This window comes from Triturus cristatus, chromosome 9, assembly GCF_964204655.1.
Source record: "Triturus cristatus chromosome 9, aTriCri1.1, whole genome shotgun sequence".
NCBI classification, from domain to species: domain Eukaryota; kingdom Metazoa; phylum Chordata; class Amphibia; order Caudata; family Salamandridae; genus Triturus; species Triturus cristatus.
The window spans coordinates 590,616,502-590,632,722 of record NC_140592.1 but is presented as its reverse complement, the minus strand read 5'-3'; the positions used below and the strand labels follow the sequence as shown (position 1 = coordinate 590,632,722).

Genomic DNA, 16,221 nt, shown 5'->3' with positions numbered 1-16,221 from the left:
CTCCACCCCCTATCGCAAAATGTAATGCCCGTGAAAAGGGTAGGTGAACACAGTGTTATATAGAACATAGTCCTGAGAGCACGATTGAAAATGAAAACTAGATATAGTGTATGGTATAAACTATGCACCAAAAAGTGTGATATAAGATGAACCGGGCGTGAAATATAATATGCAATACATTGTGCGCAATGACAGATTCATTGGAGAGCGCGAGATAGCACAGGCACTAGCGCGTGCTATGCGATATGCGCCTTGGAGTGTAATATGCACAGGGCAGTGTTGTGTAACCTAACTAGTCTCTAAAGTTGTAATATAAAATATGTGCTGGGGAGTGTAACGTTGCATATGTACTGTGACAAAGATATGGATCCCAGATTGTAATATGTATGGCATAGCACTGTGCGTTATAACATAGGCATCGAGAAAGGCACGTTAGATGGGGCAATATAACCCGTGCGAAGACAAGTGTGGCATGACATATTCACGGGGTGGTGTTACAGTGCACATGGGCTAGAGAGTGTCATAGCATATGCACTAGCTAGTGGAATACAACACAGAGGTGTGTGGCACTCGGCAGGCAATGGTGGGTGTACCACAGCATTGGGCTCTGTCAGGAGCATGCTGTGACTCTCAAGTGATGTTCGTCCCCTTTCCAGAGAGTAAAATAAAAAGTATTACACATCCGGCAGTGGATGTGTGTTTTATTAACCGTGAGGGGGGTTTCTTGCATAGTTTTGGTCGAATTTTTGTCGAATCCCCTTTGAATGGCTTGGTGTGCATGTGTATTAAATGTGCCCGTCAATAGCTACCCATGTTTGTATAAATAAACGACAAGGGTGTCTACCAGGATTAGGCACGGTAGGGCATCGGACATGTCAGAGCTTCACTAGTGGTGTAAATACATTCCACGTGGATTCATTGCATGCATAGTCGCCTTTTAATGAATATCACGCAAATCGTCATGGTGATAGGTACGTACGGTTTGTCCAGCATGTCCTAGGTGTGTCTATGAATATATATTTTTTAAAAATAATAAAAAACAGTGGCCGGCCCTGGGGATTGGGGTCAAAAAAATATAATTAGGAGACTGGCCCTGGGGGATGGGGTCATCAGGGCCAATAAATTAGAATAAGAAGGGGAACCAAACAGCCCCCCTTCTTAAAAAACTAAAATAAATAAAAGACTGGCATCGTGCCGGAGGCCATGCCCCCTCCGTGCAGCACTCTGCAAACGCGCCCCCAACAGGCATCTCCAGTATGTGCCAGGGAGCTGCGCTGCAGCCAGGTGTTCTGAGGCCAAGCCCCTTTTTACACCTCTCTGCAACGCAGCTCTGTGGCGCTTACTGGAGGTACCTAGTGGTCTAGTTTGACCCTAGGGACCCTTAGGATTCAAGGGGACTTAATCTCTCAACTTAGAACAGCCACAGGGCGCGTTTACACAGTGGTGAAGGGAGGGGACGGGGCCTGAGGTGACGTGTGCAAACACGCACTATGGCACGTTTTAAATTGGGGATATAATTTCCCTTCAATACTGAGGGCCCCTGGGGGCTAACTAGCCCACCAAGTGCTTCCAGTAAGCGCCACTGAGCTGCATTGCAGAGAGGTGGTCCAGGCCGTGCCACTTTTTACACCTCTCTACAACGCAGCTCTGTGGCACTTACTGGAGGTACCTAGTGGGCTAGTTGGACCCTAGGGACCCTGAGGATTCAAATGAACTTAATCTCCCAACTAAAAATGGACACAGGGCGTGTTTACACAGTGGTGAATGGAGGGGACGGGGCCTGAGTTAACGTGTGCAAAAACGCCCTATGGCCTGTTTTAAGAGGTAGTTTTAATCCCCATGCCCTATTATATACTAGGGGCTTACAGAGGAGGTCATGCTAATCACAGGGGGACCCCAACGCATAATGTTCCCTAGTGTATGTAGGTGTTTTCACTGTATTCTAAGTGTCTTTTAACACAGCACTGGCTCTAGGACTGGTTAGTCAGACTCAGTTACCACCAGTATCCGTCTGAAAAAGTTGAGGGTACAGGATGATTTTGCAACAAGGCTTCTTTCTGCTCTTCTTTTTGTTCTTTCTGCACGTTATCCTTCTTCCTGCACTTATCTTCGTATTTGAGGACTTCTGTTGCTTCTTTCTGCACTTCTTTTGTTTCTTTCTGTGCATTTTTTCTTCTTTCTTCACATGTCCTATCTCTGTAGGCATAGTTAGAAATTAGCATTTAAAAAACCTTTGAAATTCACAGAAAAAACCATAGGTTTCAGGCACGTTATAGTTAGGAATTAGCATTTAAAAAACCTCAGAAATTCACTGAAAAAACCATAGGTTTCAGGGGTGTTATAGTTAGCTGGACTTTTCACTTGTACAAAACCATTGAAATTCCCCCGTTATAGTTAGTTCAGCTAACTATAACTCGCGCGCCCGCAATGCACTGCTGATGACGTCACATATTACATCACTCATGACATGGTCAGTGACATCACTCATGACATCACTGATGACATCTCAAATGACATCACTGATGACATCACTGATGACATCATCCTTGTGATAGAGTGGCAGACCTCCTCTCACCCTAATATAACCTTTGATACACACATTCAAAAATAGAGACTAAAATTTTCAAAACAATGGACATACCAATACCAGTTACAACAACCTCTTCAGTAATTCTAAGATCCACATACACATCCACTCATTCACCAACAGTCCTATACAGTCACTCATACATGTACTCACTCATCATATGTACTCATACACCTATACATCCTGTTACACAATGCCACTCATCCATAGAGTTACTCACACACATAGTCACTTATGCTAATAAAGAATCAAACATACATTTACTTGCATATACAGTTATACACACACCACCATACTTACTTCTACGGAAACTTACACATACTTAGTCTTTTAAACAATCACTTATAGAAACACATACTTATTCATACAGGAACTCTTTCAATCTCTCACTCTCACATATACTCACATATATACACCAATAGTCACATATACTAGTTTAAAACATATGTAGTTACTCATAAAGACACTATTGAGACAGTCATTCACTCACTAACACACCCATACACACACTCATCCACCCATACAGTCCTGCACACATGCTGTGTTCAACCCATACAAACAGTGAGTCACTCATTCATGCACCTATGCACTACGTAATACCCCCCACCGAACCATGCAGACACTCAGACTGATACTCAAAAAACCAACTAATAACCTATATAGACACCCATGTAGCTACTCACCAACCCATGCAGCCACTTATACACAAAGTGAGAGACTGATACAGATATTTACATATTTAAACATTACTCACTAAGCCATGTATTCCCTATGATACACTTAATCAGTCAGTTACACAATCAATTTTTCAAAAACAAATCATCCATTTAGACACTTATATACCCATTTATTCTTCCATCGACCTTGAGATATACATATATAAAACATATTTAATTTTCAGAAAAACACACATTCACTGGATGATGTCATCAGTGATGTCATCAGTGATGTCATTTGAGATGTCATCAGTGATGTCATGAGTGATGTCACTGACCATGTCATGAGTGATGTAATATGTGACGTCATCAGCAGTGCATTGCGGGCGCGCGAGTTATAGTTAGCTGAACTAACTATAACGGGGGAATTTCAATGGTTTTGTACAAGTGAAAAGTCCAGCTAACTATAACACCCCTGAAACCTATGGTTTTTTCAGTGAATTTCTGAGGTTTTTTAAATGCTAATTCCTAACTATAACGTGCCTGAAACCTATGGTTTTTTCTGTGAATATATATATATATATCCCCTCCCAGGCAGGGGGAAACAGTATCGCACTCCATAGATGTAGTGCAATTTTTCTTTTTCCTTTTTAGTTCTTCAGCTCATATCTCAAGTGAGAGCTACAGAATAAAATAAATAGAGTCCTTTGTCATTCCTTAAAGGCTTCGTATATGGAATAAATACAGTGCACAACGATTTTTTTTTAAAACAATTAATTGTTTTCTTGGAATAGAACTGTAACGTGATACATGAATTGATTCATTGAATACATGAAAAATGGACTAATTGAGGTAACCCCACAGGAGGGGATAATTTTCTTGGATTTGTTGTTTATAAAGTAATATGTTACATATAATCATGGTTAATGACAATGACTGCATATCACATTAATATGAGGGTCAATAATGACGGTTTTGTTTTCTTTTCACCTTTTCACTTGTATATATATTTAAGTTGTTTTGATTATGCACAGTTTGGGTACTGTAAATGAGAAGAATGAGTAAATTGCTCATATGGGACTACATATCCCATAACGCTTAGAAGCGCTTAGCAAGATTGACAGGAAATGATATATCGATTTCAAAACAGTACTTTACCTGCTGATTGCTGAGCGCGAACTAGGATCGTGATCAAGGTCTTATGATAAGACCGACACGCGTTGGTCTGTAACTCTCACTTGAGATATGAGCAGAAGAACTAAAAAATAAAAAAATAAATTGCAATGCATCTACGGAGTGCGATCCTGTTTCCTCCTGCCTGGGAGGAGTTGTGTGAAATAGATACCGGTCTGGCATGACCGCGGGATCCCGCACTTGGAGAGAGTGCCGAGCAACCCGACGAAGTGAGTCTAATTTGGAGGATATATACACACACACACACACACACACTCCGCCAGTAGGTAGTTATACTTAGAACCTCGTTTCCATAGATAAAGCATTTTTTGATTTGCTAATAACTTTGGCGCCGTTTGACGAATCTTCGCAAAATTCTCCCAAAGAAAAGTCTATCCAGGTCAGCTCCTATCCTGAAATTTTGGGGATGATTCGTCAAGTGGGGGCTGAGAAAAAAGGGGGTCCCAAAACATGTTTTCTCCGTGTTCATTTCCATAGGAAATTTTGAGACGGGCTACAACCCTAACTGCTAAACGGAATTACCCCAAATTTGGCAAAAAGGTAGAGCTTGGTCCAGAAAGCAACCTTTTTTTAAATGGGGTAAATCCGTTAAGTAGTTTTTGAGAAATTCAAAATATACCCATAGGACACTTTGGGCAAGGCTACAGCCAAAACTGCTGAACGGAATTACCATAAATTTGGCAAAAAGGTAGTGCTTGGTTCAGAAAGTGACCTTTTTTTAAATGGTGAAAATCCTTTGAGTAGTTGCTGAAAAATTCAAAAAATAAAAGTTTTGATATCTATGGCAGCGGTGGAGTCACAAACCCTCCCGACCACGTGCTTCATTCTAATTGGCTGCCACGACCACAAGCTTCATTCTAATTGGCTGTCAACACTCCAAACCACAAAGTGTTGGCAGCCATCTTGTGACTCGGTAGAAGCGATTCACCAGAAAACAGAGAAACAAAGATGTAAAATAAGAGAAGGGGGCATGGTAGAAACACCCTGACCCCCTAGGCCTGCTCAGGGAATCCAGAAAGCATTTTTTGAAAAAAACAATTGGCACAATATGCGCTGGGGTCACAAATTCTGCCGAAATTGTTTAAAAAACAATGAAGCGTGGCTTCCCGCGTTTTATTTTAATGAGGCCCCAAGGTGGGCTAGGTTCTGGGGGCATTACTTAAAAAATAATAGCGGGGGCCCGCTGGGGCCCCCGCAGCCCTGGGGACCACCACCTCCCCGGGGCTTCACTCATGTTGGGAGGGGGGCGCGCGGACCTCCTCCTGGAGTGCGCGATGGCCCTGGTGACCGCCACCCCCCAGGACCGGCTCCTGCAGTGTCCCGGCGTGCCCACCCCTGGACACTGCTGTCTGCTATGACAGTGCGGGAGCCACGCGGCTCCTGCCCTGTCATAGCAAACTTTCTTTGGATTTTGGAAGCAAGGGCAGGGAAACCTGCTCTCGCTTCCAAAATCCAAATCTGATTGCTTTTCCACACGGGGAGCTGCATGTCAGCTGCTCCCCATGTGGAAAAGCGATGGTGGCTCCCGCAGGACGCGGGGAGCCGGCGTTACCATGGGGGCATTGGGGCTCCCCCACGGTCCCCAATGGTGAGGCCAGACCCCGGGGGATCTTGTTTTTTGTGCAGCTCTCAGCGCAGCACTCAAGTACTTCTTAAGTCTTTCAAACACCTAGGGGTATATTCTGAAGGACACATCGCCGAGTTAACAGCACTTTATCACAACCAAAATGGTGATAAATTTAACGCATCATCCACAAGCTGGAGCAAACAGCCCATATCACCAGTTTACCAGCGAAAGCAGCCTCAAAAAGCATCATCACGGATGACCTAGGCAAATATTGTGAATGAGATGTAGAGTAGGCATACCCGTGCAAAAATCAGCGAACGCATCACTTCGCAAATTTCGCAACCACTAGCAAGATTGTCGAAGAGAGTACAAAACAGGTGATAAGGTGTTTTAGTAGTAGGAAGTTTACACCTGCTCTGAGCTGGTGTAAAGTCAGACTACAACCTGCAACATGAAAGGGAGCCCAGCCCAGAGCCACACCTGAATGACAACAGATGCAATGGAGCCAACGATCATGCAGCTCGGGCACCAAACACTGCTTTGCCACCCCCCGCCACCAGCCCCTTGTCCGCCATCCCCCCCTCACCACCACCCCCCACAAACAAATGTGAGAGCAACCTTAGGATATCTGGAACGTAACAAATTGGCTGATGTCGCACAATTAGAATTAAGAACATGCATGTGAGGTTGGACAAATAAGAATCTCAGTCATCTATGGGTTTGCATATAAAACATTTTATTTAAACAAAACAACAAAATAAAAGTAGGTATAGGCATGGTGTGTGATCCCTCGACAAATTTGTGAATCACAGCCTGCAAGACAAAAAGAAAGATACGATTGTGCGTCATGTGTCCATCAAAGGAGAGAGAGAGAAAGAGAGAAAGAGTGAGAGAGAGGAAGAGAGAGAGAAAGAAAGAAAGAGTGAAAGAGAGAGGAAGACAGAGGGAGAGAGAAAGAGTGAGAGAGAGGAAGAAAGAGAGAAAGAGTGAGCTACAAGGAAGAGAGAGAGAAAGAGAGAAACAGTGTGAGAGAGAGGAAGAGAAAGAGTGAGGCAGAGAGATAGAAAGAATGAGAGAGAGAGGAAAAGACAGAGAAAGAGTGTGAGTGACAGAAAGAAAGAGATGGAGAGGGAGAGTGAGTGTTGACACTGTGGAGAAAATCCTTACAGCTCACCTTTCTGCCACCGGTGTGTCTCCAACCACTTGCCGGGACATAGTGCAGCCCTCAAGTTTAGTCATCTGTAACATAGTATAGAATCAGTAATGACAGAGTACATACAACTGCACACGAGTAATTCTCTGTTTCGCCCCTGCGCACCCAGGCTGCTGCACCCCATTGACTCCCGCCACCCAGAGGTGTCTGTCTGCCCTGCGCACTGAGGCTTCTGTACCCCAGCGACTCCTGACACCCAGAGGTGTCTGCCCACCTCTGCTCAGCCAGGCTGCTGTAACCCGTCCACTCCCACTGCCGAGAGGTGTCTGCCCACTGCTGTGCACCCAGGCTGCTGCACCCCATCCACTCCTACTGCCCGGAGGTGACTGCCCTTTCCTGCAAACCCAGACTGCTGCACCCCATCCACTCACACTGCCTAGAGGTGTCTGCCCACTCCTGTGCAACCAGGCTGCTGCACCACATCCACTCCCACTGCTCGGAGGTGTCTGCACACTCTTGTGCACCCAGGCTTCTGCACACTATCCACTCCCACCACCCAGAGGTGACTGCCCGCTGCTGCGGAAACAAGCCTCTTTGCTCACCTTCCACCACCGGTGTTTGTGGAAGAGGGTCCACCATGTGTGGAAGCAACCTCCTCAGCCGTTGCGTACACGCGGTCAAGCGGAGCTCACAATTTAAAGTGGGTGTTGATTGCCAGGATGGCCACGCATCATCGTAGGCCTGCTAGACAAAAACCAAGATAAGATTGGGCGTCATGCGTCCATCAAAGGAGAGAGAGAGAGAGAGAAAGAGTGAGAGAGAGGAAGAGAGAGAGAGAAAGAAAGAAAGAAAGAGTGAGAGGAAGACAGAGAGAAAGAGTGAGAGAGAGAGGAAGAGAAAGAGAAACAGTGAGGGAGAAGTAGAGAGAGGGAAAGAGAGAAACAGTGTGAGAAAGAGGAAGAGAGAAACAGAGGAAGAGTGAGAGAGAGAAAGAGTGAGAGAGAGGAAGAAAGAGATAAAGAAAGAAACAGTGTGAGAGAGAGGAAGAGAGAGAGAAAGACTGTGAGGGAGAGAAAGGAAGAGATGGTGAGGGACAGTGAGTGCCCACACTGTGGACAAAACCCTCACAGCTCACCTTTCCACCACCGGTGTGTCTCCAACCACGTGCCGGGACATAGTGGAGCCCTCAAGCTCACTCATCTGAAAAATAGTACAGAATCAGTAATAGCAGAGTACATACGACTGTGCATGCCTAAATTGCTGTCCTGCCTTTGTGCATCCAGGCTGCTGCACCCCATCCACTTCCACTGCCTAGAGGTGTCTGCCCACTGCTGCACACCCAGGCTGCTGTACCCCATCCACTCCCCCCGCCCAGAGGTGTCTGCCCACCCCTGCACACCCAGACCTCACTGCTCACCTTTCCGCAGACAGGGCACCCTCCACATCATGCAGCCCCACTCCACAGGCCACCAGGCCTCACATTTGGTGCTGCGCCTTGAATTTACCATGGCAGAGGACATACCAGTGCACCCACCTTCATCGCAGGTTGCACACCCGCTCAGCCTATTGCAGTGCCACTAACTCTGTGACCGGTGAGGCCACGCCATGTGGCGGTAGGCCCCCGCTGGTCGATGGCTCAGGCCTACACTGCGGTCCAGCAGGACACACAAAACCTGACCTGTCTGGACCACCGGGATGGGACATCATCGCAGGCTGCACACCCGCTCAGCACTTACAGTGCCCCTCCCTCAGTGCACCGAAAGTCACCGTCCCATGGCGGTGTGCCTGTGCCGGCCACAGTGCATCCGGTGCACCAAGTCTGAAATGGAAATGGCCTGGAGCACGTGCGCCCGGTCCTTTTTATTGGCAGGGTCACGTGTCCTGTGACGCCTGTGCTTGATGGGTGTGATGTGGGTGTAAACCAGCCATCAGGGAGTGGCTGTGGCGTACTGACAACTAGACCTGAGACCAGCAGATCACTACAATGAAAATCTGGGCCATGTAGCGTTGTTGTCTCTCCCTGTATGCATAAGCGGATTGGGCTGGCCTGGCGAATGCCAGTCCTGCGTGAGGCTGTGAACTATGACTCTGGAGCTCTGGGCGTGGTTCCGTCCTGGGCTGTATGAGGAATCAACTGATGCGGGTGTCCCTGTTGTAGTGCTGCCGCCACCCGGGCCGCAAGCGCCAATGTGTCACCCTGTGACCCAAGTCCTAAAACATGGCCAACATGGAAGATAGGGGGAATCACTGACCGTACATTCATCCATATTTCCACACATGAAAGATCGTGCACATGACATATCTGTGTGGATATGAATGTTTATTTCACATTCAGTGGAGGGTTGCAGGGCCATGCAAAGCCCAAATTTCTGTTTTTGGCACATGGAGGGCAGCCAATTAGAGCCAAGCTCATGCTCGGGGATTAGGCTCCGCCAACATATGTACTTATCCAATCACTGCGCCAATTCTGAAGCACTTATAAATTTACTATACACTCTCCTTGCAGTACTCTAATGATCCAGTCTCTACCTATGTACTTATACAATGACCGAGACAAAGTTACATAACCAGTGTTTTCCCCACTGCCAGAGGTAACATGGTTGCGAGCGCTGTCCACAGCAGAATGTAATGTGGTAGGGCCCGGGGACAGCATAATGCATACATAATGAACACACAGACACAGTAAGATAGATAGTGGAACTGGGTACGGGCACGTGAGCTCGGCCCCTTTTTATTACCAGGGTCACATGTCCAGTCACGTCTGTGCTGGATGCGTGTGGGGTGAGTGTAAGCCAGCCCTCAGGGAATGGTTAATGCTGGCAACAAGTACAACAGTAATCATCGGATCACACACAGAGATTCAATCATAAAGGGTCCATGACTTGTGCTGCACTAAGTTAGGGGCACCAGATGTGAAATAATACACAAAATATTCTATCGTAAAGGGTTCATGACTTGTGGTACACTGAGGTAGGGGCAGCAGATCTGAAATCATACACAAAAGATTCTATCATAAAGGGTCCATGAGTTGTGGTGCACTGAGGTAGGGGCATCAGAAGCATTCCGCGTGTGAACAGCTAGCGTTGATGCATGGTCCGGGAGGGCCTCACTGGTAGCACTATCTGTTGCCTACTGGACTGCGTCATCTGCAATCGCAACTCGATCTGAATTGTGAGCCCTGCAGTCCGCAATGTAGATGGAAGGCAGTAGTCAGCACAGACATCGAGGAATGCTTTTTGTCACTTCCTCTTGACAAAACCCGAGGACATAGAGTGCAATTCTGTCTGCAATTAATAAATCATGTCTCAATGTAAAATGTTAGCTCTGCTGACCGCAGTGTAGGTAACAAAAGATGAAATAAATTGTCGAAATGTGTAGGTTTCGGGGACGTTATAGTTAGTTGCCTACTGAACTCTAAAATGAATGAATCAAGACTGAATTCGAACTGTGAGCTCTGCTGACCTCAGTGTAAACTACAATTCAGTGTTCCTTTGGACTTGCAAGATGAATTTGGTCATTGTACTAAAGCTATAATTGATATAAAAAAAGTTCTTGAAGCAAGGATACGAAAAGGATGTTGTGTAGGGTTCAGGGACGTTGTAGTTAGTTGCCTACTGGACTCTGTAATTAATTAATCAAGATTCAATTTTAATTGTGAGCCGTGCTGACCGCTGTGTAAGCCAGAGGCAGCAGTCAGCAAGGGCCCACAGCCACGTGGCATTGAGTTGAGCTGCACAGTTAGTGGCATCAGAAGTATTCAGTGTGTGCGGAGCCTGCGATGATGCGTGGTCCGGGCGGGCCGCACTGGTAGAAATGTCTTTTGTCTAATGAACTCTGCTTTAATAAGGCTACATGGCGATGACTTGTGGTGCAGTGAGTTAGGGGCACCTGAAACAACCAGCGTGTGTGCACCCTGCGATGATGCGTGGTCCAGGCGAGCCGCACTGGTAGCAATGTCTTTTATCTAATTAATTCTGCCTTAATAAGGCCACATGGCATTGACTTGTGGTGCACTGAGTTAGTGGTACCTCTGGCGCTCAGCGTGTATGCAGCCTGCGATGTTGCGTGGTCCGTGCAGGCTGCACTGGGAGCAATGTGTCTTGCCTACTGGACTGCGTCATCTGCAATCACGACTCCATCTGAATTGTGAGACCTGCTGTCCGCAGTGTAAATCGAAGGCAGTAGTGTGTACAGACATAACTCTATGGTGCTGTGCCGCTGTGTATGCAGGGGGCCTGTGTCGAGGAGGCCCACGGTCATGGTGGCAGCCAGGTGGCAGGGTGAGGGCAGCTACTCTGGCAGATGCGTTGGCCTTCACACAAGTGAACCACACCCAGAGTCCCGTCCTATTTATTCACACTTCTATGCTGGAGTGGCATACGTTGGACCAGCCCACTGCGCTTCCACTTAAAGGGGACGACGATACAGGTACATGACCGAGATCTTACCCACTGCCTGAGGTAACATGGTTGTGTCCACTGTCCACAACACTACAAGCACCAGCAGTATCTGTACACATGGAGAGGTTTGTGCTCTACATAGTGAGGTCTGTCCAGCACATCACCGCTACACTTGGTATTGTGTGCATTATTATTGGTGGGTGACTTGCGTCCTTCACACATGTTTGGTTGCCACATCTCGCAACATTCAGCTATTGTGTGGCTGAGGGGCCATGCCGTTTTTGGAAGGTTCGCTGTCCTGTTGTGCACTGCCTCGGTGGTAGTGGGGGGGTGGTCCGGGGGAGGACCTGAGGGTGGTGGCAGTGGGTTTTGTGGCCTTCTTGGGTGTGGGAGGGGCATGATCAGTAGCTCTATGACATGTGTTGGTCTTCAGATGTGATTTTGGGCTGAGCTCCCTTTCATACTGCAAGTAGTCATCCTACTTTACACCAGGAATAGGCAGATGTTACATTCCCACTGCTAACGCAGCTTATCGCCGGTTTTTGGATCGCACCGTAGATTTGGCTGCTCGTTGAAAATATCAGGAATTGGTGTTTTCATGTTATTTTTGCATAGGAACGTCTTCTCTGCATGTTATTAGCGTTAGTTGTTGCTCTCATTTGTGGTGATTTTTTTTTGCGGAAACTATTGCTGGAAAACTGGCGATATCGGCTGTTTTCACCAGGTTAAGAATGGAATGATAATTTATAATCACTGAAAAAACTATAGGTTTAATGAACATTATAATTAGAAATTAGCATTTACAAAACCTTTGAAATTCACTGGAAAAAAACATAGGTTTCAGGGACGTTTTAGTTAGAAATTATCATTTAAAAAACCTTAGAAATTCACTGAAAAAAACCATAGGTTTCTGGGACGTTATAGTTAGTTGGACATTTCACTCGTAAAAACCAGAGAAATTCAAATGTTATAGTTATTAGAGATAACTATACATCGCGCCCCCGCAATGCACTGCGGATGACGTCACATGTTACATCACTCATGACATGGTTAGTGACATCACTGATGACACCTCAAATGACATCACTGAAGACATCACTGATGACATCATGCACGTGATAATCTGATGCACCTCCTCACACCCTAATATAACCTTTGATACACCCACTCTAAAATACAGACTCCCATTTTCGAAACCATAGAAAAATCAATAGCAATTACTATATACCCACTGACTAATTCCCAGCTATACACAGAAATTCATTCATTCACCCATACAGTTACTCATACATGCAGTCACTCATCAATACAGCTCTATTATATGTACTCATACACCTATACAAACACTCTTACACCGTCCCTCATCCATAGAGTTCTTGACACACCTAGCTAGTCATGTAAAGAATCAATAACACTGCAGTTTACTCACCTATACAGTTATATATTCACTATCTAACCTATTCATACAGATACTAACATATACTTACTCTCTTATACAATCACTGACACAAGCATACACTCATTTATACAGCCACTGTCACAATTAATCGCTCTCACATATAGTCATTTATATACTCCAACACTCACATAAACTGCCTTTCACATATGTAGTTACTCACACATATATCAGTGAGACATACATTCACTCACCAACACACTGATACACACACTCACTCACCTATACAGCTATTTCCAAATGCACTATTGAACCCATACACCCAGTAAATTATCCACTCACACATGTAGGCAGAAAGTCACACACCACCCACCCACACGCACAAGCACTGAGGCACACATACAGATACTCATGCAACCAATAAGTAACCCATATAGACAGTCATGTACCTAATCATCAACCCATGCAGCAGCTTACACAACAACTGAGAGACTGATACAGACATTCACGCACTTTAGTCATTATCCCATGCATTCATTAAGGCACATTTAATCACTAACTTATACAGTCAGTCACACACCTATGAAATCCTCCACCCACAGACTTATACACCAACTCATTCTTCAATACACCTTGGCATTAACATATATAAAATGTATTTAAACTTTACAGAAACGCACATTCACTGGATGATGTCATCACTGATGTCATTTGAGATGTCATCAGTGATGTCACTTACCATGTCATGAGTCATGACCATGTCATGAGTGATGTAATATGTGATGTCATCAGCAGTGCATTGCGGGGGCGTGAGTTATAGTTAGCTCAACTAAATATAACGTTCAAATTGAAATGTCCAACTAACTATTACGTCCCTAAAACCTATGGGCCCGATTCACAGAACTAACTTAAGACAAAATCCTAAACTTACTACCATTTTGGTATTCACAGAAGGCACTTACTCATTTTGGTATTCACAGAAGGCACTTACTCATTTCGGTATTCACAGAAGTTAGGAGTCCTAACTTTAGGACTCCTAAATGCCTTCTGTGAATACCGAAAGTCTTAAAATTAGGATTTTTCTCAGTTTAGTAGTAGTATAGTTAGGCCTCCTAACTTTAGGACTCCTAAATGCCTTCTGTGAATACCGAAAGTCTTAAAATTAGGATTTTTCTCAATTTAGTAGTAGTAAAGTTAGGACTCCTAACTTCTGTGAATACCGAAGTGAGTAAGTGTCTTCTGTGAATACCAAAATGAGTAAGTGTCTTCTGTGAATACGAAAATGGTAGTAAGTTTAGGATTTTGTCTTAAGTTAGTTCTGTGAATCGGGCCCTATGTTTTTTTGAGTGAAGATATATATATACTTTAAGTTAGGCCACAACAACAACTTGGATGACCTCAGATATTTTGTCATCAATGCAGTGCCAAGGCTACTTAAGGCCGGTAACAGGGATAAAAAGCTACGCCAATTAGAAACCCAGTATATCTTATCACTAGATCCTAAAATGCCGAAAGGATTGAACACAGGGGAAGATATGTACAATTTTTTATAAACTGTAGGTATTGGAGTTGGTTTCTCAATCATTAGTCCATGTAGTTCACAACTGCGTTATTATTGATTGTGTGTATATTTATTAGATCTTTATCCGTTTTTAGAAGACTTTGTTTTACCCCACTATTTAACCCGGTATTTACGATTTTAGTTTTTACTTGGCTTTTATTGCGATTACTCGGCTTTTGAATGGTTTTAGGGAACTATTTATATACTATTTTTCTTATCACTATCCCCGTACTGTAGCTCTGATTAATGCACTGTTTAATGAGGCACTTTATTGGACTGTTATTGATGAACATATTTATATAGTAATAGAATACCAAACATATTACCATATACGTTGAGGACCCTCAGAGGACAAATAGTTAAAAGTATCAAATCATTATGTATTGTGACAAATTCACTATTAGGTAATTCAAGGATATATATGCACTTGCATTCGAAAAATACAAAAAAGAAAAGGGAGAAAAAATATATATATTACACATTGGTATTTGCTTGCCCTTAACCCGTTTTAGACATTTTACTTAGTTTTTTTAGCTATGATATTTCAATAGCTAATTCTTAACTATTGACGTTCTAAAATTGTTCTGCACTAGCACTTTATTTTATTTTGCACTCACTCTCCTCAGACATATAGAGAAACACTAATCTGCTTTTAACTGCACTAAATTTTGTCCTCTTGGCATTTAATGAGCAGTTTTGCTATTATTAATCAATGTTGTGAGCCACTGGGCTATAAAGAATGACATATGTAATGGCATGTTTATATTTAGGTAGCCTTCATTGGCAATTCAAATATGGTGACATCTTTTGTGCAGTTGCAATACAATGCAGTACGTTTTCTAGTTCTATGATGAATGGGGGAGTGTTTTACTCTGATGCACGTCACTATAAAGCATGTCTATGACTTAAGCACGTCATGTGATCAAGATCGGGGAGACCCGGTCGAAACGCGTCATGCTGGAGGCTTAAACTGCAATAAAGCACTTTCAGAAGATCACCTTACTGTGGTCCGTGCCTGATTCCAGTGAAGGAGTGTATGTCATGAGTTTTTTTAATACATCATTAGCGGCGAAGTTCGGCTGTCTTCGCCCGCAAACGGACCATCTCTTCACAAGTAGGCTGTTCAGCTGCAGCCGGTATCGTGAAAGCGATCTACAATTAACCCGGAAGGAGTTTCTTTGGTTCAGCCCCCCACAAGACACTTACACGGGGGCAGTACACCGGCGGAAAACCGTGTGGAGTCCCGGAGGGTCAACAGAGTCGGAGGATGTCAAGTGAGCCGGTCGGGCTCCAGCGCGGTAAGCCGAGTGTTGCTCGAAAGTGGGACAGTGAAGCGGGTGAAAAGATTGAGCTACATAGTGAACAGCTTGCCTGAAAGCCTACGCAAGGCAAGTTTGTTTGGTGCGTGATACACAGTTGCAGTTTAAGATAGAAATATGACCTAGACAGCGGACATGCTTCGAGACAGGGAAGAAGCAGCAAATGCCTTGTTTTTTAACTTGCCAGAAATCGGTGAAAACATTACCAGTAATGATAAAAACACTAATGTGGGGACTAACAACGATGTGAAAACCCTTCTCCAAAAATTTGAAAAACTACTCCGCACTGAATTAACAAAGTGGTGGGAGAGGAAGTCATTGGAGAAATATATGGAGGTGGGCAGAGTCCCTCGTGGTTTAAGAGTACTTATTGCCCCTTCATTTGAAA

At 44.6% G+C, this 16,221-nt stretch overlaps 1 protein-coding gene across 2 annotated transcripts in view; it reads left to right on the top strand.

Annotated features, from left to right (window-relative positions):
• The first annotated feature begins 15,477 nt into the window (after window positions 1-15,477).
• Window positions 15,478-16,221, top strand: part of LOC146798372 (uncharacterized) — a 277,111-nt gene continuing 276,367 nt past the window's right edge. For both annotated transcript variants that reach the window (XM_085625638.1, XM_085625637.1), the window contains exon 1: window positions 15,478-15,812. In XM_085625638.1, the coding sequence (XP_085481764.1) occupies window positions 15,782-15,812 (31 nt within the window). In that variant the 5' untranslated portion in view covers window positions 15,478-15,781. The remainder of the gene's footprint in view (window positions 15,813-16,221) is intronic.